Source organism: Pelodiscus sinensis, chromosome 2 (assembly GCF_052426305.1).
Source record: "Pelodiscus sinensis isolate ZL-2025 chromosome 2, ASM5242630v1, whole genome shotgun sequence".
Lineage (NCBI taxonomy): Eukaryota > Metazoa > Chordata > Testudines > Trionychidae > Pelodiscus > Pelodiscus sinensis.
The window spans coordinates 200,782,135-200,808,518 of record NC_143053.1 but is presented as its reverse complement, the minus strand read 5'-3'; the positions used below and the strand labels follow the sequence as shown (position 1 = coordinate 200,808,518).

The 26,384-nt window shown below is 43.6% G+C and overlaps 1 protein-coding gene across 5 annotated transcripts in view; it reads right to left on the bottom strand.

Annotated features, from left to right (window-relative positions):
• The window catches only part of OSBPL3 (oxysterol binding protein like 3), a 127,781-nt gene that overhangs the window by 35,771 nt on the left and 65,626 nt on the right, over positions 1-26,384 (bottom strand). For all 5 annotated transcript variants that reach the window (XM_006138372.5, XM_014581221.4, XM_006138373.5 and 2 more), the window contains exons 3-11: positions 18,201-18,317; positions 15,383-15,436; positions 15,078-15,191; positions 13,523-13,690; positions 11,575-11,701; positions 5,713-5,816; positions 5,505-5,597; positions 4,737-4,890; positions 2,018-2,148 (exon numbers count right to left, since the gene is read on the bottom strand). In XM_006138372.5, the coding sequence (XP_006138434.3) occupies positions 2,018-2,148; positions 4,737-4,890; positions 5,505-5,597; positions 5,713-5,816; positions 11,575-11,701; positions 13,523-13,690; positions 15,078-15,191; positions 15,383-15,436; positions 18,201-18,317 (1,062 nt within the window). The remainder of the gene's footprint in view (positions 1-2,017; positions 2,149-4,736; positions 4,891-5,504; positions 5,598-5,712; positions 5,817-11,574; positions 11,702-13,522; positions 13,691-15,077; positions 15,192-15,382; positions 15,437-18,200; positions 18,318-26,384) is intronic.

The following is a 26,384-nucleotide window of genomic DNA, read 5'->3' as shown; positions in this document are numbered from 1 at the left end:
CAATAGAGAGGGGAAGAAAAAGAACTGACACTTTCTAGAATTCCTCATTCCTGATTCTCAGGGTTTGAGGCAAAATGTTCTTCTAGTATTCAACAGAGAAGAGGGATTTTTTTTCTTTATTTGCTCTTCTTGGTCTGTTTGCGAAGGACAGGATTACAGCCTTCTCAGCAGAAAAGAGCACCTTTTATTTGTGAGCCGAATGCATTTTATATGGTTTAAGGTAGAAGTGAGTTTGCCTTTTAGCCTCCCTCTCCCCCAGAGCCTGGAGAGTAGTGATATTTCCTCTTTACATCTGTCCGATCACCTTCAGAGCCTACTACTCTGAGCACTTAGCTCAGGGCCAGGCTGTACAGAAATGACTTTAAGCAACTTGGTAAGGACTGCAGGCTGGAGTTCTCTTTAAAAGAAAGCAGGTCTTAGTTAGGAAGAATTTGGTACTTAGATCATAAATGTTGCACTCTTGCTGTATGTCCAGCCTTGGAGATGCCTGCAAAGAAAGCTCTTGGCTTCTTCCTGAATATTCCCTGCAGCATGGGATGATCACATTACTGCAAGTGGCACCACTGCTTTCTGTGGCTTTCCAGGCTAAGAAGGTCTCTCAGTGGTGTCTGAGCTGAGGAGTGTGGCGCTTCAGACAGAACACACTCTTTGGTATGTTCTCTTTTTCAGCTCTATCATGTAACAGCATGAAATTAGTGTTGGCAGCGTGATTCATGGGGAATTCAAGAGGAAACAAACATGTGAATATCAATATTTAGCCTTTTGGGAAAAGGTTACACACAACTGACTGGTTACACTGTGCACAGAGACTACACTAAGCATTTTCCCTTACAGATTTAAAAGTAGTAAGAAAATAGCTTTAGAAAATGGCAGTTGTACAGCTGTGAAGCAGGCCTTACAAAAGCCAAACAGAAAGGTATGGTCAGATGGACATAGCTGATAAGCAAGAAGCTTCAGTTACCTCCTGTTTTCTGTGCCAAGAGGAAGCAGCTCGAAGTTGGACTGGTGGAAATGCTAGGAGCTAAAACTCTTTCCATAAACAGAGATTTTGGCAAGCAAATGGTAGTTATCACCTATGCTAACTGTAGCTGTGCACCTACTTCTATCAGTTCACCATTGTCTCCAGCCAGAAAAATGCAAGATCTACAAAATGGTGGCAATGGACTACAATCCCTTCTCTGAAGATAAACCACAGTGAATCTGAGGAATTTGATCAATAATCTTGGGAATGGAAACCTCCAAATCAATCTCAAATGGACTTGAGACTAGACTAGTGCCAGTCCAGGAATTGTGTTTCATAGAAGTCTTTTTTTGATTTATAGCGGTCTTCACCAGAATCCAGTTAAGAAATTTGATCAATGCAAAAAATATAAACAATACTTGTGAAAGCAGAACTACTGCTTTTAGATGCATTTCAGTTCATTTAAAAAAGGGCAGCCCAAAGGCTTTCAGCCACCTAAAATGATTTTAGGCCAAAGCACATTGTGGAATGCCTGATTGCTAGAATACAAATCTCCTCACCCCTTTGTGATAAATTAAAATAGAAATTTTAAAATAAGAGTGTCTGCTCTCTGTTTTGTTTATAAAGCTATTCGGATTCATAATTTCACAGCTATGATTATGCATAATTTCAAATCTATCATCAATCAGGTCATGCAGTTCCCAACAGCCATATGCATTATTAGTATAATATGAAACACCAAATTACAGAAAAAGTAACTCTGGATCTCAGTCAAACACCACCTCTGACTCAACAAAACGTTTCCAATACAGTACTTAATAAAATACACAACTGATAGATTAATTCACCACAGTAATGTCCTGTTGATTCATGGAGCCCTGGCACACCTCCAAAGTATGGAATAAGTGGATTATATGAAACACCAAATGCATAGTTTACTTTGCTTTAGTATTAATAAGATACAAATATAACCCAAAAGACAGAAGTATAAAGAGATCTTATGAATTGTTATAACGAATCCTTCTGAATCTCAGAGCTCAACGTTACATTACTTACGGATGATAAGGCATTCTTCAATCCAGCTATTTGTGCAGATGGAGATGAGGCTGCATCATGTTCCAGCAGCTGCTTAAGTTTCTCTCTCTCAACTGAGATTGTACTAAAAGCCGACTTTAAGGTGAAGTAAGCTAAACAAATTAAAAAAAAAAGCAGACAGTTAGGAAAAGTCCCAGTTGTACAGCAAGATTGGAAACAACATATCAATGTAGCTTAATATACAGTGACAGAAACAAGACTTGTTGGGACAGAGCACTAAAGACAGGCCAGGTTAAAACCTGGATTTTTACTAGGAGACACGATTACTACTTAAATCATGGATGATAGTAAAATCATTGCTGCTGAGGTTTGGACAAAACAAAGGAAAAAAATAAAGTAATAATGGATCTTTATTAATTGTGGCAATTTGTAGAAAGTGGAGGAGATCTATTTAAGAAATATTTGTTGGAACAAAATAAACCTCCAAGTTATGCTATGGCCCCCCTCCCCTTTTTTGGATAGCCACACCTTTTGCTGAAAAGACATTATAGACAATGCCTGGACTGACAAGAGGGGCCCTGGCTATCAGATGTCTGGGCTAGACAGGGTTCCTGCCCTCAGCCACCTGGCTGACAAAACTGTGGTAGAAGCCCAATACAGGCAGTCCCCGAGTTACGCGTCCTCCACGTCTTTGCTCCTCATCTCCCTGGTCTTTTGGGGGGGCCCCCAGCAGACTAGGGAGACAAAGAGCAAAGCCGCAGAGGATGCGGGCGGGACCGCAATGCATCTCAGTGGTCCCGCCACCCGCGTTTCCCTAGTCTGCTGGGAAGGGGGGGAGGGGGTGCAGCTAGTGCGCTCCCCCCCCCCCCAGCAGACCAGGCTTTTCTCGCTGTCGACGCCTGGGGTAGAGCAGCTGAGGCGCTGCCAGGTTGGTCCCCGCAGCACCTAGGTGCGGCACTGCGGGGACCTACCCGGCAGCGCCCCAGCTGCTCTGTCCCAGGCGTCCAGATTCAGCCGCTGTTGAAACTGATCAGCGGCTGATTCCAGGAAGCCCAGGGCAGAGCAACTCTGCCTCGGGCTTCCTGTAGTCAGCCGCTGGTCAGTTTCAGCAGCGGCTGAATCTGGACGCCAGTTCCGACTTGCATACAAATTCAACTTAAGAACAAACCTACAGTCCCTATCTTGTACGTAACCCGGGGACTGCCTGTACTGTGAGATTCACAATGCAGTGGAAGTTGCAGATTAAGTAGGGCCTTATTTATTATGACAAATGTTCTGTGTGCTAAATTGTGGGAGAAACATCTCAAAGAAGATGATCCCTGAAACAACTTTAGTGCTACTTTATTTTTACAAAAAAGTATCTTATTTTGGCACCATTTAATTTTGTAAAGCTCAGTGGTGAGTTCTTATGTCAGTACAGTATCTAAACCACTACCACTACCACCATCACAGGGGAAAAACAAATAAATTTTTATGATACCACCACCTAGCCAAGGAAAAATGACTTGTGAGATGTAATAGTGGAACCCTTTAAAAAAAAGTTATTTCCTGCTCATAAAAACCTGCATGATATTTACAAGGACTCTCCTCACTGCCCCAGATCCCAAATAAAAAGATACTGCTGGAGCAGTGTTTCTTAAACTGTGTGTGCCGCGAGGCAGTTGGAGGTGTGCCGAAGAGAACAGAATTCAAAATGGCCACCCTGAAAGGGGCAGGTGACTTATTGAGCAAAAAAACTCCCCTGACCTTTTTTTTGTTTTGCTCAACAAAAAATCCTTGGTGTTTCCCATAAAAAAAAAATTATTACTGTTTGGTGTTCCTCTGTCTTAAAAAGTTTAAGAAACACTGTGCTAGAGCATGACTGTAGACAGGCTCTTTCATGTTATCAGAGTATAGCTATGGAAGAGTGTTTGCAGAGAAGGCTGCTCAGTGGCAGCTTGAGCTAGCCCTCTGGCTGCTTACCATGAGATTTTATTTTTCTGTATTCACTAAAAATAGGCTACTCCCATAGCAACCCTTGCATCACAAACAAATGTTAGCTCTGAGATACTGTGGACCATCCTGAGTGCATACTGTGTGAGCACGATAGCAAAAGAGTGCGCGTGCGTACACACACACACACACACACACACACACACACACACGTCTTTATAGGAACTGATTTTAGGACAACTGCTTGTTTCCAGGATAAGAGAATCTACTGTATGTATAATCACAATTGGGCGGGGGAAGGGGGGGAGAAGAGGGGAAATGTAGGCTACCATCATTCAACAGGGAGTGACAATTGCAACAAATTCCATTTAAATTGGCTTATCCTGAGGTCACAAGGTTTGATGAGGATCTGTCCTTGAAGAGACACCTTGGAAAGCAGTTCAATTTCCCTTTAAACAAAATTTTTTTTAAAGGTATACCTAAAACGAGTGTGAATTTATATAGGTGTAGAACCCTGCAGATATCCACGGATTGGATGTGTATACAAGTTTTGTAACAGCACAAGGTTTCTGGACTTGGACAGGGCTCAGAGTGTATTCTGGTTCTAAATCTGAAGTTTTGAAGAAAAGAAAATAATTTGAATGCTATGCTACTATTTTAATGACCTGAGTCCACAGCATTTCAGCGCCCGCTACACCTTTGGAAGCAGGGGGATGGGATGTGAAGTTATCCAGACCTTAATTTTTACACAAGCCAGCCTCAGATATCCCACTCTTATTTTAGCTGAAACACGCAAAATCTCACTTACCTTTCTGTGCGATTTGACACAAATCTTCTTGCATTTTAGAAAATTCTGATGTTTCAGAGCCATCAGAGTAATTTTTTTCTTCCCCAAAATCTATTGTAGATAAATTTGGATTGGAAGCATGCAGTCTCATGGGGGCAGAAAATACTGTAGGTACCTAGAAGGAGAACATTTACAATTGGTAAAATATAACAAGTAAAAGTTTTACATTTGCATTGCAGACATTGTACAATCAGACAACAGCATGGGAGGAACAGCTGTTGATCAATAATGTTTTTACTTGGATAATACATATGACCTCCCTTCCCCCCCCCCCCCAAAAAAGGAGACCCCATGCTCAAAGGTTTCAAACTTGGAGATTTGGCAAAAATTTAGCAGAAACATTGGTTTTAGTCTGAAGAGTGTTGCATCATCATTTAAACTTGTAACTATCCAATAACATGATTTGTGGAAGCATTTTATAAACAGTTAAATAAATGCTGTTAGATTTGCAATTTTTCTGAACCAGAAATGGAGGCTAGGTTGAGACTGTGTGTGAAATCTATCTTGGACACTTCAAAATCAAGGTGAATTTTGCTATGGGTATCAAAGAAGCCAGGATTTTGCTCAATGAGTCATGTAAGTACCAGGACACTGAAGTCTAATCTTACATATAGCTTGATTTAGAGGGATTCGGATTTCCTTAGAAATGCCAGAGCAAGAAAGGATCAATAAGCAATTTAACATTTTGAGAAAGCTGGGCTGAGAGAGGAAAAAGACTGTTCCAGTTACCTGCAAGGTTCCTTTGGCATCTTTACCAATAACTCTAGAACGCCACCTCCTGTGTGTTCTTTTTTCTTTTTTTGGACTTTCAAAAGTTCCACCCTTTTAACAACAGAGGGAACAACAACAATGGTGGGTGCCATAAAACATTACTGATAAGAAGAATCAACATCTTACAGCCCCCCACCTCCATGAAATAATAATTTTCACAGCTGACCTGCATAGCATTTATAGCAGGTGCTGAACATGTCCTATGGAGAACTTCCATGCTCTGTAACAGCTGGCTCATTTCCATTAAATATGTGTGACAACACGAGAGATCTGTTTTGAAAAGAGAAAACATTTTCACGAAGTGTGGACACAGAAGGCAATTTTTTTACATACAGCTGAAGTCAAATTTTGCTTCATTTCTTATTTTTTCCAGCCTAGTAGCAGATTGGTGCCAACAGCACAAAGATTGTTACCACAGTCTGGCACGGTCAACCCCTTTGTGGAGAGAGCAGTGTCATGTCAGGCTTGGAGCAGAGGTGCAATGTGGGTGTTTGTGCCCGGGGCAAAGGAAAAATTTGTGCACCCCCCGCCCCCATGTGGCAGAGCCCCGAATCTGGCACACAGCTGAGCCTGACCCTGGGAGGAGAGGAACTTGTACCGCATCTTCCCCCACCACCTCCAGTTTGGGGCCAGGCTCCCGCATGCACTAACCCGCCGGTGGAGATGGAGGAGGGTCGGGCTAGGAGCAGAGAGGTGGGGAGGAGGCTCCAGCTGCCGGCGGCAGGCGGAGTAGGAGCAGGCGAGCTGAGGGATGACAGGGGGAGCAGAATGGGATTAAATTGGCACCTCTCTAGCAATGGTGCCCAGGGGCAACTTACCCCTCTGGTCCCCCCTCTGGCCCCCACGCTACGCCACTGCTCCCCCACTTCTGCAGGTCTATCATCTTATGCATGTGCAAGATCTGTGAGCCACCCCATGAATCTGCAGTTAATGTCTGTGGCACCTGCTTCTGTGGGATGTCTCAATGCTGTCACATTCACCTCCAAAGAGGAGTCTTCCCAAAGCAGGCCCTTTCTGCTGATCCCCAAGGTGTCCACAGGTCCAATCTCCTTTCAATGGGCCCACTTCCCAGGGCTCATTGGTCTTGGATCTGGCTTCCATCCCCTCTCCAACCCTTGCAACTGCCTAGAGGTGCTCACCTTCTGCCTTATCCATTCCCACCTCATTCACCCTACAGAAACAGGGTCTCTCGCTTGTTTTAGGGACTATTCTACCAAGATGTAATGCAAAGTTTCCATGTAAAAGGACTCACTACAAAGCTAAAAACTTCAGTGAGAGAAGTTAATACAGAGACGTGTCTACATCTGCTGCAGGGAGACACCTCTGCCTGCCTCCACGCTGCTCATTCAGAGTCTACAGCCCCATTGCAAAGCAGGGGAGGGGAAGGAAAGGGACTGAAGCAGTCATGAGCAAACCATGCCCGGGAGCCATTCCCCTGTCCATTGCTGGTGCTGTGTTGCTTCAGGAATGCTGATATGCAGTCACCTCTGGGGTGAGCTGGACAGTTTAACACTTGCACAAGGGGTTTCGGGCACGGGGCAGTGCACGCTGCCTGCCTGCAGAGCCCCCATTAGAACCACTGTGCCTTCCTGGCTTAGGAAAAGAATAAACAAAAGGATTGGAAATTAACCCATCCAGTCTCACGTCCCCTACGCAAGGAATGAGTCATCCACATTAGGCCCCCGCTGGACTATTGTGTCCAGTCCTGGGTGCCACATTTCAGGAAAGATGTGGAGAAACTGGAGAAAGTCCAGAGAAGAGCAACACAAATGATGAAAGGTCTAGAGAACATTAGCTATGAGGCAAGGCTGAAGGAACTGGACTTGTTTAGCTTGGAAAAAAGAGAAGACTGAAAAGGGACTGAGAGCAGCTTTCAAGTATCTAAAAGTGTGTAATGAGGAGGAGGAAGAAAAATGGTTCTCCTTGGCCTCTGAGGATAGGACGAGAAGCAATGGGCTTAAATTGAAGCAAGGGAGGTTTAGATTGAACATCAGGAAAAACTTCCTGTCTGTCAGGGAGGTTAATCACTGGAATAAATTGCCTAGGGAGATTGCGGAACCTCCATCACTGGAGATATTTAAGAGCAGGTTAGACAGATACCCGTCAGGGATGAGCAAGGGCAACAACTTTGGAAGCCCCGGGGGGACACACTGATACTCACAGCACATGCTGAGGGCCTCAACTTAAGTGTGGTTGCATCTACATGCAAATATATACAAATAGCTTCTCTCACACTGACAGGCATGAATACAAAGATTAAGGCAAGACTACACACCACACAGGCCCCATTTAAGTCAGTTCTGCTGATATTCAATAAAATGCAACATTTACCTGATTTCCACCCACGTGATGGCACTTTTTACAAGCAATGACAGTCCAAGAATTTAACTACTAAAATGCATCTCAACAGAAGACCATTACACAGACTACTTTTTTGTTTTGGCTCCCACCCACCAGCCGTGTGTTGTTCCCCACAAACCCAAACCTATAGAGGCCCTGTATCCTCCTGTGCACCAGTGAGATTTTGGTGCCAGGCCCCTCCCTCAAGTGGATCCCTTGAACTGGGGGTCAGGTCAGGCCAGGCCCTGTTCTCTCCCACACTGTGGGGTCCTAGGGGCTGGACCCTGTGGTGCCTCTAGGCAGGTGTTGTGGCATGAGGGGAGTGAACCTCCTGAAGGGAGGTTCCAAAGAGGCTGGAGAAAGGCTGTTCACAGTAATGACGGATGGCAGAACAAGGAGCAATGGTCTCAAGTTGCAGTGGGAAAGGTCCAGGTTGGATATTAGGAAAAACTATTTCATTAGGAGAGTGGTGAAGCACTGGAATGGGTACCTAGAGAAGTAGTGGAATCTCCATGCCTAGAGGTGTTTAAGTCTTGGCTTGACAAAGCCCTGGCTGGGTTGATTTAGTTGGGATTGGTCCTGCCTTGGGCAGGGGGCTGGACTTGATAGCCTTCTAAGTTCTCTTCCAGTTCTATGGTTCTATGATTTTAAGTCCAAAGCTTGCCCTACAGGGCTCAGCAAGCCTGGGGGAGGGGCTGAGCAGATGGGAGAAGTGGGGGCAGGAGATGGCTGCCAGATATCAGTCTCTGCCCCTCGCTGCCATTAGTTGGGCTGCACCGTGGGCTGGCGGGCAGTTCCTAGAACTGTCTCCTTTGAGCAGGGGAGGCTTGATCGCAGTATGAGCTAGTCAGGGCATGATTGCTGAAGCCCCACCACCCCGCGGTTGTTCCCCACCTTAGTCAGATTGCAGAGCGCCAGGTTATTCTGGGCTGGGCTGCGGTCACATCTTTGCTACCCGTGTAGACAGCTCCTAAAGCACTGGAAACTGAGCTTCTAGTCCAGCCTGGTAGGTGACCTCAGGCATGTCACAGGCCCCACTGTGCCTCAGTTTCCCCAGCTGTAAAATGGGAATAATGCTGGCCTACTTGGGAAAGCCTTCTGAGTGCTGCCAATGGGTGGAGCGAAGGCTGGCGAGGAAAAGCCTTGGTCATGTGGGCGTGGTACTGTTCCAGCGGGCAGATGGTGCCATCAATTGCTTGACAGCACTTTGTGTCGGTATGAAGTCACATGAGGTGGTCCAGTGACAGGTGGGTGAATGGCTAAGAGTCAGTGGGCAGGGAACTGGGTGCCGGGTTACTGGCAAATTGAGCGTATGGGGAATGAGGCTCCCCACGCCCCAGTTCCCAGCACTTGCGGGTGGAGTTCACAAATGACAAAGCTCTTCTCACTTCCCTGCCAGCCAAGCCATCACTTTACTCTGGGTCCTTAACATGGGCTGTCCCTTGCCTTGCCTGGGCACTGCTCCGGGGCAGGCCCGGTTCTTCTAGCCCAGAATCACAGAAGTGCCCAAAAAGTGGAGTTGGGGGGTACAAGTATCCAGACCAATGATCCCCCACCCTGCTGTTCTTGCCCCAAGGCCCCACCCACACACTGTTCCACCCCCGCAAAATGCTCCTGAGCTACCTCTTCCTCCTAAAACCCACCCTCTACTTGTGCTCTTCTCCTGCCATTGCCTGCCTTTACATGCCTCTGGCCCCCCACTCCCTGCTCCGTGCCCCCTGGCCCTGGCCTGCCAGACCAGGGGCTGCCGCTGGAGACTGGCAGGCTTTCTACTAGCTGATGCCAGAGCCAGGCACCCCCAGTGCCTCCCCCAACCAAATCTCCCTCCCTCAGACCCAGGCACCGGCAGAACCAATCAGGCAAGTTAATCTTACTTTTAAAAGAGGCTGCTCCTGCCGTCTGCCTCTGCTCCCAGTGTGTTCCGGGCAGCAGCACGTGGCCCAGTTGCCAGCTCACTGATCTAAGTGTCAGGTGGGCCTGCGCGGTGCGCGCTCTACTCCCACCCCGGCCCAGCGCCCCCCTTGAGTGGCGTCCGGGGCCAATTGCCCCTCCCTGCCCCCCCTCACTACGCCTCTGGCTCGGAGACCATACTATTTTCCCTAGAATGGAGTTTCTTTGGGTCAAGGTAGAGGCATATTGATAGGGGGAGTTTACACTGCTGTTTGTTTATGCTATATCCTATTCTACAGGGAAATAACTTCTACAGAACCTCAAGCTCTTGGTCTGTAAATATGACTAGCACTTGTGATGTCCACAAAGGGCCAAACTTTCAAAAATTACTAGTTATTTTGGTAGAAATGTAGCAGTGTTAGTCTGGTGTAGCTGGAACAAAGAACAGGACTATGTAGCAGTTTAAAGACTAACAAGATGGTTTATCTGGTGATGAGCTTTCGTGGGCCAGACCACGTCTGAGGAAGTGGGCCTGGCCCATGAAAGCTCATCACCTAATAAACAATCTTGTTAGTCTTTAAAGTGCTACATAGACCTGTTTTTTGTTCTAGTTATTTTGGGTGCTTCAAAGTGTAGGTGCTTACTTTGAGGCACTTCAAAGCCTGTTTGTCAGAAGACTGATGCCCAAAATTTTCCTGGAAAAAAAATTCCCTTTATAAAGTTTCATGTTGGTTATCCAAAACTGGAAGTACATGGAAATTACTATCACTATAAAAAGTGGACATAATTCACTTTAAAAAAAGTTACTACAGTACCATCATTTTCAGTGGTAAACACTAGCAGAACAGCCCTTATACCAGGCTTCCTGCTTGCGCTGCCCCACCCACACGCTGCTCAGAAACACGTCTGTGGGGCAGTTTCTCTTTAAAAACTGAGTCTGGAGGAGGGGGGGAGCTTTAGGAGTTGCTCCTGTTCCCAGCATAATGCCATTGTCTGGTTTCTGGCCAGAAACTGGCCAATGGGAGCCACCCATTTCGACAACAGGCAGCCACAAAGCACAAGGGGCTGCAGTCTTTGCATGGGGCAGGGCAGGCAGAAGTAGTCCCACTAAGCTGCATGGCAGCACAGCGTCACAGGTGATTAATCAGCCCCACCCAGTCAGAGGTTCAGGGCTCTGTGCAGGGATCTGACTAACTGGGCAGCGCTGATTAATCACCTGTGATGCCATGCAGCTTACTGGGAACAATGGCTGGCAGAGAAACTGATTCAGGAATGGGCTGCTGGCTGGTAAGTCTCCTGGCCAGACCCAGCCCTTCCTCAACCCACCGCCTCCCCCACTCCACATAACCAAATCCTCCGCCCCCCCCCCTCCCCCTGCACCTATATTCCTTCCCAGATCTGGCACCTCAGTCCCCTGCCCTAGGTCACAGTCTCCTCTTGCCCTAGCTCACAACCCAAATCCCTTCACCACATCCTGTGTCCCAATTCTGTGCCCTACATTCCAATCCAACCCCCTGAACTCCAGCCCAGTGCCCCAGGTCACAACTGCCTCCTTCACTCAAACTCTCTCCCTTACTCCAAGCTCCCTTCTGCACCCAACCTCCATCCCAGATCCCTGCACCTCCTCCATTAATATCATGGAAGAGTGTGGCCCTCGACCACTTTCCAAATTCTTGGAGTGCCCCCCCCCCCCCCAAAAAAAAAATTGTTGCCCACCCCTGCCTTACAGTCAGTCAATTCCAGTAATATTCAGGAAACCTGCAATAATTTAATTGTTTCAAGTTTCTTCAGATGTTACCTTTTGAGCATTTTTCCATATCCTCTGAAGACTGTAGCCAAGGTGGAATCCTGGACTCACTACTTGGACAGGAAAACTGTAAGCTATTCCCAATTCGCAATGAATTCTGTTTTGTCAGGCTGCCTGTCTGTTCCAAAAGAAACAGAAATGAATAGTTAATACAAGATAATCTATTATTGTGGTAAAGATGAATTATGGCACCCAGATGCAGAAGACTATGTTCAGAAGCTGGTGAAGATTACATGCAAAGTTGTCACAAGTGTATAAGCCAACAAAGAAAAACATCTAGTACCACACAATCAAATTTTCAGTGAAAATGTTCATGAAGGGAATGAGCTGACTAGCAACTACCAGCAACAGAAAGACAAATACAGAAGAAAATCAACAAGAACTCGGTTTGCTGAAAAGTAGATTTAAAAAAGTTTCAACACTTTGAAGTATTAGGTCAGTGTAGCAAACTGATCATCTGTGTTTAATGTTTTCCCCATACCCTCCCAATACAAAATGCAGGACAATGTAGCACTTTAAAGACTAACAAGATGGTTTATTAGATGATGAGCTTTCGTGGGCCAGACCCACTTCCTCAGATCAAGTAGTGGAAGAAAATAGTCACAACCATATATACCAAAGGATACAATTTAACAATTTTAAAAAATGAACACACATGAAAAGGACAAATCACATTTCAGAACAGAAGGGGGATGCGGGGCGGGGGGGGGGGGTAGAAGGAAGGAAGGTAAGTGTCTGTGAATTGATGATATTAGAGGTGGGGAGAGTGGGATGTTTGTGAGTTAATGGTATTAGAGGTGATAATTGGGGAAGCTATCTTGATAATGGGTAAGATAGCTTGAGTGTTGGTTCATTCCTTTTTGGAGAGTGTCGAATTTTAACATGAATGACAGTTCAGAGGATTCCCTTTCAAGTGCAGATGTAAAAGGTCTTTGTAGCAGAATGCAGGTGGTTAAGTCATTGAGAGAGTGTCCTTTCTGGTTAAAATGGCAAGAAACTGTTTTTTCTTTGTGATCTTGTCTGATATCTGTTTTGTGGGCATTAATCCTTTGGCGAAGTGTCTGAGATGTTTGTCCAATGTACAGAGCAGACGGACACTTTCGGCACATGATAGCATAGATTATATTTCTGGATGCGCAGGAATATGTGTTCTTGATCTTATAACTCACTTGGTTAGGTTCAATAATGGTATCAGCAGAATGATATCTATCACTATTCTACCTCCCAATACAGTTTTGGTAATTGATACTCAGGTGCTTCAAGAGGCCTTGTTAGGTTTAGGCTCAATATCCTAAAGGCCAAAAGCATAAGTCAGGCCAGAAGTTTGATGGCTCTCATATCTGATTGCTAGGCCTAAGAGGAGGTGACCTGCACTTCTCTTGGCCCTGCAGTGGTGCTCTTTTCTCCCATCAGAAGTTGTCAATGCCAGAATAGAAGGCGAAGCCTAATTACTAATGTTTTGTGGTTCTTATAGATACCTTTATAAGCATCTAAGTTTTAAAAGTTAAACTCTCACATTTTTACCACTGTAGTATGAGTGGACAAAGTTTAAATTTAAAGTAAAAATCTACAATTGTATTTCCCATTCTGACAGCAAAACTCATGTGTGCCAAAGATATTTATTATGAAACCATTAACACAAGTTTTCCAATATTAGACACACTAGTGTTTAATCAACATGAAAAAGTTAAACACTTAAAAAAGGACATTAAAAAAAGTCAAGATAAAGCTTTACAGTATTCTAAAGAAAATTGGACAAGCAAAGTTACACATTAGACCATTTTACAGTTTATATCTGACACCAAACTTTTACCCAACCAAAAACTGAATTATAGCTTTTTAAAAACAAACAAACAAAAACAAACAAAACAAAAACCCACACACAGAATGACAGAAAAAAAATAAAGTTAATTAATCCTCAATGAGAGCTCATCATTACCTTTCTACTTGAAACAGAATCAAACACACTGGATACAGTGTCTGTGGTAGAGGATGCCGGGAAGAAATTATTAACATCGTGTGGAAACATGGCAATTTCATTTTGACGATACATTCTGTGGTGACGCAGTTTTGCAACCCATTCATCAAACAGTTCCTGAGATTTCACCTACAGAAAATAGTTAAGTTGTATGTCAGGGAGTCATAGTTCATCTTAAATTACTCGACAAAACTAGATCTTATTTTCTCCTTTTTCTTACAAGGTAGCCACATGAGGTTCTGCATTCTTGACAGACCATCAATAAAGTCTTCCTATTAAATAGCATTCTTCCCCAACTTGGATACAACAGGAAAAACAAACCAAACCAAACATGGAGCAGCTCAAGAGAAAAAGCTATGTTAGGTTAGCTAAAGATTCTAAGACTCCATTCAGGAAAGCACAAACAAATGTTTAAGTCCATCCCTGTTCAGGGGAAAACTGACATTTGCTTAAGTCCCATTAACTGCAATAAGATTTAAGCTTAAAAAAAGCATACCATACTAAATAGGGCTTAATATTGTGAACTTAAATACAAGTCTTGTAAGCCTGTCTCCTGAAGGACAGACTTAATTTAGACCCACAGAAGCATGACAGCTTTAAATCTTCACATATACCAGAGTACATAGAAATATATAATCTCAGTTTTATTTGCAAACGTCTTTGCTTTTAAGGTTTAAAAAAAGTCTTTAAAATGTAAAAGTCAAACCTATATTTAACTAAGATTTAAGACACCTAACTATATATTTTAAGTGAATTTAGAGCCGTGTTTACCTGCATCTCTGATAGAAGGGATTGAAGTTCCCATTGGCCATGGATCATTGTTACCAGCCAACAGGAGCTACAGGAAGTGATGTCCCATCCATGACCAATGGGAGCTGCAATCACCAGTACTTGTGGAGATGCAGGTAAATGAAGCAGCGTCAGCCCACCAGGAGCTAAGCCCGTTTTGTTGCCCACCCAATTTAGAGCATTAGATCAACTTACAAGTTGAACACTGCAGACTCTATAGTCCACAAAATACTTCTTAATTATGTCCGATTAATAGATTAGATCATTTCTCTCACGTAATAGAGATGTAGTATCAGAGAATACTTGCATACTTTGCAAGAGGGCATAACAGCAGCATCTGCCTACTCTGATCCGTTTTTTTCTCCACATTAGTCTCACAAAAATGAGTAATTACATTTAAGTATAAAAAATTGCTGCCGACTACAAGATCTCGTGTTTGACAGAATTCAAAGTTAGGGAAAGATTTTACAGAAGTTACAAATTCCAGAAACTGAATTACAGGAAAAATAAAGATAACTTACTTCTCAAACTATTAAAGTTCAGCCACATTTGACAATTGCTACATAATTTAAATAAATGTATTCTCCAAGTTAACCAATATTTCCACCAACCCTTTATTTGAAGGCCAACACTACAATCTGCACAGATCAGTAGGTAGGTCACAATGTTTCAATATTTTTGCAATTTCATTGGTAAGATTCAGAATAAGACTGCCTTGAAGAATTACCTTGAGATGGTATATGTATTCTTCTGTATCCAAATCTATACATTTTGTTGATTTTTTTACAGACATCACTGAAAGTCCAACATCAATGCAGCCATGAAGCTTCTCTCTCTCGACCTGCAAAGATTTTACATAGAAAATTAGCATTGATTGGCAGGATCAACATTAATTCAGCTTGTAGTTCAGATATTCAGAATCTTTCCTTTTCACAACACCACCCAAGTCCTGGTATTCATATAAAATATCAAAATATTGTGAGGGAGCAGTGGGGCATGATGGGGGAAAAAGGAGAGAGACAAATAACTTACATCAGCTTGACACTTGCCATACTTCAAAATTCCTCTGTTCAAGTAGAAGTATCTCTGTAATCAGAAATGCAAAGATACCTTCATAAGAGGGCAGGAAATGGTACTCTATATTCCATTAAAAGGGCATCTTCTGCTGTTAACCTTTTCAACTAAGACAATACACCAAGTGAGTTAAGTTTAAAAGGCAACTAACCAACCATCAGGCTACATCGACACTGGAAAGAATTGGTGATCAAAGTGCTGTCCACATGCTGAAAACTCACCAAACCTATTTTTCTGCCACCCACTGTCCACATATCACGGCCACATTGTTAGCTCCCTGGTTGAGAGAAACAGCATAGCAATGTGGGTAATTATCCCATGTTGCTTGGCATCACCTACAGTCACTAAGAACTGTGGGGATGTGCAATGTAGTGCTAGGCATTTTGGGAATGTGAAAAACATCCCAGCAGCCACCTCTTTGCTTCCCAAGGCTCCTGGGACTTCCAGCTTTCATTCAAGTGGTGCAAAAGTCAATTATTGCTGCAAACTCCAGCATCTGCTAGGAGGAATCATGGATCCTAGACTTCTCTCCCACATTGCGTTCAATGTGCTTAGGACATCACGCATTGCGACCAAGCAACTAATGTACTTAATAGCAGAGGACAGAGATGCAGATGACTGAGCAACAGGGACAGGAGTGAAGTGGCAATGCACTGGGCGGTCACAGAGCAGCTGTACACAGTAGAGTCTTGCTTTTGGGCTAGGGAAACCAGCACTGATTAATGGGATCACATTGTCATGCCGGTGTAGGATGAAGATCAGTGTCTACAGAACTTTCAGATGCGTAAAGCAACCTCCCTGGAGCAGTGTGCTGAGCTGGCCTCTGAATTGCGGTGCAAGGACACCTGAATGAGAGCTCTCAGTAGAGAGGTATGTAGCAATTGCTTTATGGAGGTTAGTGACCCCCGATTTCTACCATTCGGTTGCAAATCAATCTGGAGTGGGGAAGCCTACCACTAGGGTAGCATTTCTGCAAGCATACTGGGCAATAAATTGCATTTTGCTGCATAGGATTGCGAGACCCTGGTAAATGTGGATGGTGTAGTGACTGGCTTTGCTAACATGGGCTTTCCAAACTGTGGAGGGGCAATTGATGGCCCTTATATTCCCATTATTACGTCACCCCACCTTTCCATGGAGTACATCAATTGGAAGGGTTACTTCCCCATGGTCTTCAGGATCACCGTAGACATTTCACAGACAAATGCAGGGGAGCCTGGAAAGGTGCATATGATACACACATCTTCAGGAACACTGGCCTGTACAGAAAGCTGCATGCTGGGACTTTCTTTCCCAACCAAAAAATTACAACGGGGGATGTGGAAATGCCCATCATGACCCTAGGTGATGAGGCTTACCCCTTGTAGACCTAGCTCAAGACTACTTACATGGGGTACCTGGACAACAATACGACTAAGCCAATGCCACATGATTCTTGAATGTGCCTTTGGCAGATTGAAAGCAAGATGGGACGTGTGTATGGCAGGCTGGACCTTTTGGAAGATCATATCCCCAAGGTGGTGACCACATGCTGTTGCTCTTATACTTTGTGTGAGTGTAAGAGTGAAGTGTTTACCCCTGGGTGGAACAACGAGACATGGTGCCTGGACACACAGTTTGAACAGCCAGACACTTGTGCTGTCAGAGGAACCTACAAGGTGGCCATCAATATCAGGGAGGCTCTGAGGAACCATTTTTGCAATGGGGGGAAGCTGACGTGTGTCAAGGTTGCTTCTCTGCCTCATCCCACTACTCTTCCTGAGTGAAGCATTCCCATGAAACCAAGGCATATTATAGGCTTCCACAGGGGCCAGAACGATTGACATGGGCAGCATCATACAAAATAAACTCATGAAAACTTGTTACATTTGTCTTTATTGAGGTCTTTCACTCAGAAAGCTTAGTGGTAAGGGATAGCAAGGGTTATTGGAAAACCACACAATGGTGTTAACATCCAGCTGTCAAAGTCACAGCTGCTTTGACAGGGAGTGGAGTGTGCTTGGGAAAAAAAAAACTTGAGTGGGTGGGCACACAGGGAGAGTTGCTATGGGGGGGGAGGGGAAGAGAAGTGTCCTGCATGTGCAGTCGCACTCTCCTTGGATGCGAGATCCAGTTCTTTATAAAAACAGCATGTTTTGGGTGCAGCACCAGACCAGCTGTTTGCCTCCTTCACCTTCTGGAGCTCCTTTCTCTCGTTCATGCTCCTTCTCACACAGAGCTCGAGATATGTGACTGTCTCCCAGTTCCTGCGAATCACTTGCAGCTGTGATTGCAACAAATTCTTCACCCCACACTCTTGTTAGATCCAAAAGTTATGGGTGCTCCAAGCAGGAGAGCATCTTGAGTGATAGCCCACCCACCGTCCTTAAGACACCATAAGGATCACTACACAGTGATCCAGACACAAGGAAATGGATTTTAAAGTTTGCAGGGTTTGCAAATGGGAGGGGCACATCTGTTTAACATGACAGCAGAGTTCAAAGCATTGACCAGAATAGCTAATCTGGCACTGAGGGAAACATTCTGGATGTCAATAAACTCAAAAAAAAAAAAAAATCTATGGTAGTACACACTACATGACTGTCAACAGTAAAGGGAGGGGGAAGAGTCAGAAGTCCCTCACATGGCTAGAAGTTTGCTACCAAAACTGGGTGCTTGTCGTGATTTTTGCTGCGTTGCAATGTGAACACTCTCCAGGTTTTGTTGCCAAAGAGAGGTTTTTGATTATAAAACTTGCGAGTGTAGACAATGCCTAAGATAGGCACTTGTTTCCTACCTTGTGCCAGCCTTTCAGAGGCCATTTCCTCTTTTTCAGTAGATAGCCTTCCTGTTTCTGTGGTTGCTGGGTATAATTCATGACTCCTCGCAATCCTTCCACAATTTCCCAGCTGTCCTGTTAAAACACAAAATCCACAGCTGATTTCTTTAAAGGAACAGAACTAAAAACATCTCTAAATAAAATCCAGTGAGACCAGAATCTCATCTTGAGAGAAAATACAAATTAAATGAAGTGCAATTTTTCTGACAAAATGTCTCATGAATGTATGAGCTCACCAGTATTATTTACATATAGTACATAGCCACAAGGTAAGCCACAGTTTAGTTGAAACCTTTATATCAATATAGGCAAAACCAACTCCCACTTTAGATCTCTTTTGTGCATAATTGCCTGTAAAGCAGACCATAAAAGCCTAGATTTCTGGCATGTTCTTTAGCATGTGAGCAACTCAAGGTCCTCCTCCCAAATGATGAGCAACTTCAGAATTGAGAGATGAACCATACAGGTACAAAGAAGGAAAAACTAATTGAAAATGTCAACAGAAAATGCCTTCTTCCTGACGGTATTAAAGGAGTGACCTTGAAGTAATCTGACATACAGATGAGAACAAAGCGGATAACTATTTTACAATTCCTTATAAATAAAATAAAAAAAAAATCAAACCTTTTATTTTTTGGTTAAGTGTTGCTGTGAAAAATATTATATAAAAACAGGGGGAAATTATTTTTCAAGGGAGTACATGTTTTGTGTCAGCCACCTATTTAGCAGGAGTGTGGAGTGAAGGGGCGGGGAAGGTAGGAAAATTCCTTTCCAGCTTTTAATATTTGAGACATTACTGTAATGGAATATCAAATAACCAAGAAGGAGAATAATTAGGTACCTAGTTAATTTATACAAAGGAGTAACATGTAGAGGAGTCACACAGCACTTCCATTACCCAAGAAAACCTTTTTAAAAAAATTCTAAAACTGTGTTTGTTACATTCCTATAATCTGTGTTCAAAATATTTTGTGAAAACAATTCTCTGTATTTATAGCCCCCAACAAGAATCCAGTGTAAGCCATCATGCTACATGTCTGGTAGAGCTAAACTAGAACAACATACAGAGAGTCAACAAATAGAGGCATATACATCCCTCATTTTATGCAACATTACTTGACATGAGAACATCAGTAAATCCAAGTGGCAAGATGCAATAACCCACTCCCCACAATCCTTGGAAACTAGGTAGAAGTATTAACAATTTAGTTTGTGAGAATTTTTTGTTTATGCCAACTTCATTAGGACTTTTTATATAGCTTGTTGTAAAACTGGACAAAAATATCTAGATGAGTTGAAGTATCCCGGAAAACCTCTGAATAACTTCAAGGGTATGCATTCCCTTGGTTGATAACCACAGCCTTACCTGACCACTTGCTCCTGGGGATACACACAGACTGTAATTTCACAAATAAATGTATTGGGTTGGGAGGGGGATACAATGCAGGTGGGTCTCAGAAGCAATCCCAACAATATTAATGTATACTCTTAAAGCATGTTCCACCAACTTTTTCTACACTAAAGGTCTATAATGAAACTGCCTCCAGGGCGACACTGGATGAAATACTCCAAACTCTGAAGATGATCTACTGACTGATGTAATCCAACAATTTAAAAAAATTGAAGAGGCATGTTAAGAAGCAGCCCTGGACACGTCACTAAATGCTGCATGAGGCTATGAAGCTGGAGATGATCATCTGCTTTATCAGAGACCAGTAGTGTAGACTGTGTCTTCCCTAGTTAATCTTGAAGGTTCTTTTGTCTAATGAAATGTTGCTATGCTTAATCAATGCTTCTTTCATGTCAACACCACTCTGCCCGAAGACGTTCTAAACTCATGCAGGATTTTTCAGTAGTTTTTTTCCCCCCAAGCTAAAATTAAAAAGAGATGCAAGAAGTAGTCCCTAAAAAGCCCCCCGTGCTACTCCAGAAGAACACACTCTAATTGTAATACCATCTGAAGCAGGGGAGAGCTCATGGCTGCTTGTTGCCCACCCCAGATCTGGGTGCTAGCCTGCCCTGAGAAGGCAGTTCTGGCAGCTGGGCATAAGGAAGCCCAGCCACACGCTGCACCACCCAAGGACGAGTGATTAGTCCTAAACACCTTTGCACCACTGGAAGCTCTAAGCGGCCCCCACTTTATAAGAGTGAACTGGACATACTTTATAAGAGTGTTCAACCTTTTAATTTCAACCTAGCTTCATCAATAATCTGACTAGGTCACTGTTTTACACAATAGCTGGACATAAGCCCATTGTAGCTGGGCAAAAAGCAGAGTAGACAGCTGAAACACTGAATATGACAGAGTGAGGGTGCAGTAGTGGATAGCAAGTACTGTTTGGAACCAGAAATCAGTGAATTTCAATTTACATTAGTTAAGTAACAGAGGAATACATTAAACTGTCACTGTTATACTGTGCTAAAAATTTTAGTGTGCATAAAGAATTTTCCACTAAGTCATTCTTGACAGAGGTTGCTTTCAGATTTGGTGTGCAAGGAAAAAAACCCAGCAGCTTTTCTCTAGGATTTAACTGGATTTTTCCCGGAGAGCCTACCAACATAGCTAAAAGATGGAAAAGGCGTTTGATTGGGAAGCCCATAAAACTCATAAGCAGTGATTGATTTTAAGAATAGAAATCTGTATAAATATCAGATTAGCTTGTTCCCTTCAGAGAAAAATTTCTCAAAGAAGCATTACACATGGCATCTATCACCCACTGCTTTAGCCCAATTATACTTGATAGCAGTGCCCATCATAATCTACAATGAAAAGGATTAAAATCAGATAACTGAATTACTAATGAACATAGTGTGCGTGTGTGTGTTCCTTAATCATCTATAAGGCTGAGAATTTGTCAGAGGTTTGACTTTCTAGGACCTCTACAACTTCTGCAGCAGCTGGTGTGGCTGGCCCAGGGGCAGAAGCAGCAACATGTCCCTTGGCTCTAAAATGAAAGTGTGGCCATATGACTGTATTCTGCCCCTGCCCACAAGGCACTGCACCCACAGCTTAAGAACACCCAAGATTTAGTCAAGGGCATATAGTACAAGTCACACAGGTAACAGACCATGAATTTTTATTTACTCTGAACTGTCCATGATTTTTACTAAAATTACTCATGAATAAGCCATAGCCATAATCACCTGAATCAGGGTGGGTAATTTTTTTTTTTTACTGGGGGCCACTTCATAAATTTTTTGAAGAAGCCCTGGGTTGCACCAGAAGAGGCGGGGCCTCAGGCAGAAGGGGTGGGGCCAGGATACTTTCCTGCTTCCCCACCCACAGACCACAATTGGTCAGGTGGTGTGGGAGCATGTGAAGTCTTTGCCCCCCTTCATAGAAGTTCTCCCTAGGCGCCTATGCTCCTGGCAGTGGGAGGAGACTTTGCACACTCTGCCTTCTGCCCCCAGGCCAATCAAGGACTGGGGGGATGGGACAGGGGAGCACACAAAGTCTCCTGTCCTGCCAGGAGTGCATGATGCTTCTAAGTGCTGCATGCTCCTTGCAGGGTGAGGGCAGGGTGGAGGAAACTGTGCACTTCCCCCCCATCCCCAAACCCTGATTGGCCTGGGGACGGGGGAACAGTAGGGCCTCTGCCGGTCAGATCAACCCAGAGCTGGCCCATGGAGTCCCTTCTATCACCCCTGGCCTGAGTTCAGCCCTGTGCATTTTTGATAAGCAGAAGCAGACAACAGATCCAATACAAAACAGTCTTCAATCTTTTGGAAGGCAAAACATTTCCCAAATGTGTGAGGTTTACAGTATTTTACTAATAATGGCCATAGGGGGAAAAAATCCAAGCATCTTCATATAAACTCTTTAGCAAACCACAAAAACCATGACTTAGGATGGGTGAAATGTTGAACCTTATAGTTTCAACTTAGTTATTCATAGTTAAATCCGTGTTCCTCTCAACCAACAAGAGCCTATCAAGAAGGATCAGAGCACAAAAGAGCGCATGTCTGGTAATTTCCTCAGAATACCATCCAATTCCAGGTTGGAAACCCACCAAGCATACTCCAAGGGCCGGGGAGGAACCAGGACACTTGTATAGAGGGAAGTTACAGAGGTGGATTCTATGGTGACGAGGGTCACATCTGAGGGGGATACATGAGGTGAAAGAGAAAAGTCTCATCAAAAGGCAGCGAGTTGGAGGCATAAACTAGCTTCTAATAGCTCCAGGGGTTGACGAGTTAGTCTGTAGAGGATAAACGAACAAAAACTGGTCTGGTAGCACTTTATAGATTAACAAAATATGTAGATGGTATCACGAGCTTTCATGGGCAGTTTTCTCCAGTCATCTGAAGTGGGCAGTGCCCACGAAAACTCATGAGGCCATCTACATGTTTTGTTAGTCTATATGCTTTCTAATAGTTTGAGTAACCGCATCGAGGAATAGCATCACTTCTTGGCATTCTTAGGGCTCAAGAGGATTTTTTGAAGTGTAACGCCAACAGGCAGAATTGAACTTGGGACCTCTGGAGCTTAAAACATGAGCCTCTACTGCTAAAAAAGCCATCTGGTTCTCACTTAAGGCTGTAAAGCAGACTCGTTCTCTTTATAAGTGGTCTTAGTACCACTAGATGGGACAGTACCCACACCCAGACTGTATGTAGGATAGTCTCCTGTTCTAAGTGTGTCTTCTCAGGTTTTACATTTCGCCAAAACTGAACAGTCAGAGTTGGCATCGGCACCAACAGCAATCTGGATTGGCCAATAAGAAAATGCTTTTAAGTCACAAGACTTCTTTTGAACTTTCAGAGATGTGGCAATAGGAAAAGGCAGCTGCTGTAGTCCCCAGATGGTGAGAGGGGACTGATCACACAGCCACTAGCGGTTTCTTTTTCTACAGAAATAATCAAAACACATGAGCCACTATTCCAGACCTCAGACATGCAGAGGGTCTAGGGATCAAATAACTCTCAGATGTATCCTTGATTTCCTTTTGGAAGATGCCATTTTCCCTTGCTCTGAATCTTATGCCTGTAAGCAAGATCTGAAGGAATGCATCCATTACAGCTAGCTGGAAGTGGGGAGAGACCTTGGGTGTGTCTATATAAATCGAGTTTGCTCTTTCCTTGCTTAGATGCTAGATATTCAGCAGATGGTGTGGTAATCAACTTAATTTGTGACCCAACACCAGCTATGTTTGTATTAAATGCGGGGCTAACTAAAATACGGTTACCAATGTTTGTAATTTTGTGGGAATACAGAAAAGTAGGACTGTGCTACATTGTTCCAAATAAAAGGACTCAGCAGAAAGAATCTTGCTAATATAGGAACTTGACTGTCGGTGCCCTAGGAGGGTAAGGAGTGAGGTAAGATTACTTTGATCAGGAGGCTTTATGGCTTCCCTTGCCTGGATTTATTTGACCAGTTACCCGCTCTGTTCAAAGAACAGAGCTAAACAGGCATAGTTAGGAGCCTCTTTCTTAATGTTAATTGTGTTGGAGTTGTGTTTCTTCTACCCTACTTGCTAAGAGTTGAAATCTCTGGAAGCTGAAATCATTTGAGACTGACTGGCAGAAGTCACAGCCAAGAAGCGGATGGTGACCTGAGAGCCAGCAGGATGGCAGTGGTGAGATATGACAAGCGGACAGCAGGGCAGCGGCAGCAAGCAGGTGGATGGCAAGTGACCAGCGGAGCAAGATGCCTCTTTACCACCAGCGCCCCTGTCAGGATGGGAAGTGAACTCTGCAGATGCACCTCTGAAATCTGGATCTGCTCTGATCAAGGGTAGCAACTGCAAGTGGGGTGCAGAAAAGGGTTTGGCATGTGAAGGGGACTTTTAGATTACTAGACTTAAGAACCTAAGAGGAAAAGAACACTGCCCGGCCTAAATGGAGTTGAGACTTTTACTCAGGGAAAAAAACATGAACACTGTTTGTGGTGTTTTCCCAAATTAATGCCAAGTTACTTCCCTCCCTTTTATTAAGGGTTTGTTTTCTATGCATAGCCTCTTTACTGCCTCTCAGAATGGCGTTGTGTGAATTTCCTAGGTTACTTGGTGGGGGCTCAAGCCAGTGCTTGATGGATGGATGGAAAGGAACTCCTAGATACTGAACCTAGCTCTGGCTGCTGCTGGCTCCACCTAACAGAAGGAAAGGTTACATACCCCCTTTAGGGTCACACCACACTTAACATAATGGAGCAAATATGGCCTGCAATTTATCCAGAACTTCTCATATCTCCAGGGGGAACAAAAATCTCTTTAGTTGTCTGCTGCTAGAAGGAAATGCTGTCCCATAGCTGGAGGTCTGCTCAGCCACTGGTCTCAAGACTAAAGCAAATAAATCACTCTGGTTTCTGTCTGTTGTAATCTGCCTAAAATAGCAGAGGGGGAGCATAAGATTGCTTCATAGTAACAGGAAGCATTTATAGCAAGTTCTCTTGCTGAGTTCTACCCCTCTCAAAATCTCAATTACATTAAAAAAAATCAATAGCAGCAGCTGTCAGTGTCCAGACTGGTAGGGTGCAAAAAAAGGGACGTTGCTGCAGAAAGCGACTACAGTTAGAACAAAGTTTTATTTTGTGGACTATCATCAATTCAGAATGAGCAAAACCATCTCCTCAGAGTAGACATAACAAATGCCAAGGACTGAGGCAGGTCAGCATAGGGAATTTGCACTGCTCCTTCTATGGTTGACCCAGAGAGTAACAGGTATGAAGGACTTTGGTCTCAAAGGCTAACTAATCAAATGAAAGCCCCCTGGTTTTCTACAACTCAAGGTATTTTTGTTTTGGGGAAAAAATGGAGTAATGAGTTTGAATTGCTATGATATATGCTTGTTCTTGCATCTCCTTCATTATAGCTGATGACAGTGCCAGACTTCCTTCTAGCATAAGACTGAGTCAGATGCTTTAAAGGGCCAAAAATAGAAAGCTGCTCTGTGGAGGATAAAGTTTTGCATCAGCAACAACTAAAGCATGTGTTATGGTTCATATATTTGGCAAGTTACTGAATTTTCTTTTAGTGTATGTATTCCCTATATAATAAATAATCTCTCTTTACTGTATCCACTTATTTCACAAGTTTATTTATTGCTTTCCCATCTACACTACTTTGAACATGTCAACCTGAACCTAAAAAAACAAACATGATTTTTCCTTTCCTCACAAATATTTAAAAATATGGCCTAATGGCATGTTATTACTACAATAGTGGGGCGAGGCATTAAATGGAAGTCACTTCACACTAACTACAGTTAGTGTCCTTTTCCTGGGAAGGGATTAATTTTCAGTGTTTTCAGGGTCAAGCTGCAAATCTATTCAGGCTGCCAGAAAGAGGGCACTAGGATTAGTGAGGGAAGGAAGGGTGTCCTAGAATGAAAGTTCCACAACCCCACTTGAACCAATCTCTCAAGCCATAAGGGTCTCTAGTCTGCACCACAGGGATCTTTACATAAGTGTCACCAGAGCCATATGCTTGCTCTGCAGGGAGAAGCAATCACAACACATCAGAATAAAATACTGTGATCCCAGCAGGTGCTCTTATTCTACCAAATCAACTCCCTTTCTGGGGCTTGAGTGCACTTGCAGTAGCATTCCCTCCTTGCCTGAGCTTGAGAAACTAAACATGCAGCCCACTACTCCACAAAATGCCTGCCAAGCTCCCCTCTGGCCCCATGCTTTGTAAGTTTTTTTCCACTTAATCTGATTATTGCAATGTCCTATCCTGGGAAATCAGCTGCAAACACCCTGAGAGAAAGGTGGCTGGACAACACTGCCTTGATACAGCAGATATTAAAGAGCATAGTTCTGACTGAAGTGGATTTGAAAGGGTCACATGGGTATGTATGCGGTTTGGAAGGAGAATAAATTCCTCACTGAAATGGAAGAACAGGAGAATACCAGATGATTAGAAACAATATTCACCACTGCCCCACAGAGGACCTCAACCTATAAGCTATAATTTTGGGGTTACTTTAACAAAAAAGTGACAAGTACTCTGTTGCTTTGGGCCTCTGCTGGAATCTTCTCTTTCAGTTAGTGAGATTCCGGTTCCTAGAGTTTCATAGATCTACCTTGGTTAAAAAAAATTCTAGAAAAAAAACCCAGCAAAATAAATGCTGTAATTTAAACAAAACTGCACAAGTGATTGAGAAGCAACCTACATACCTAGTAAAAATAACCAGCCTCTT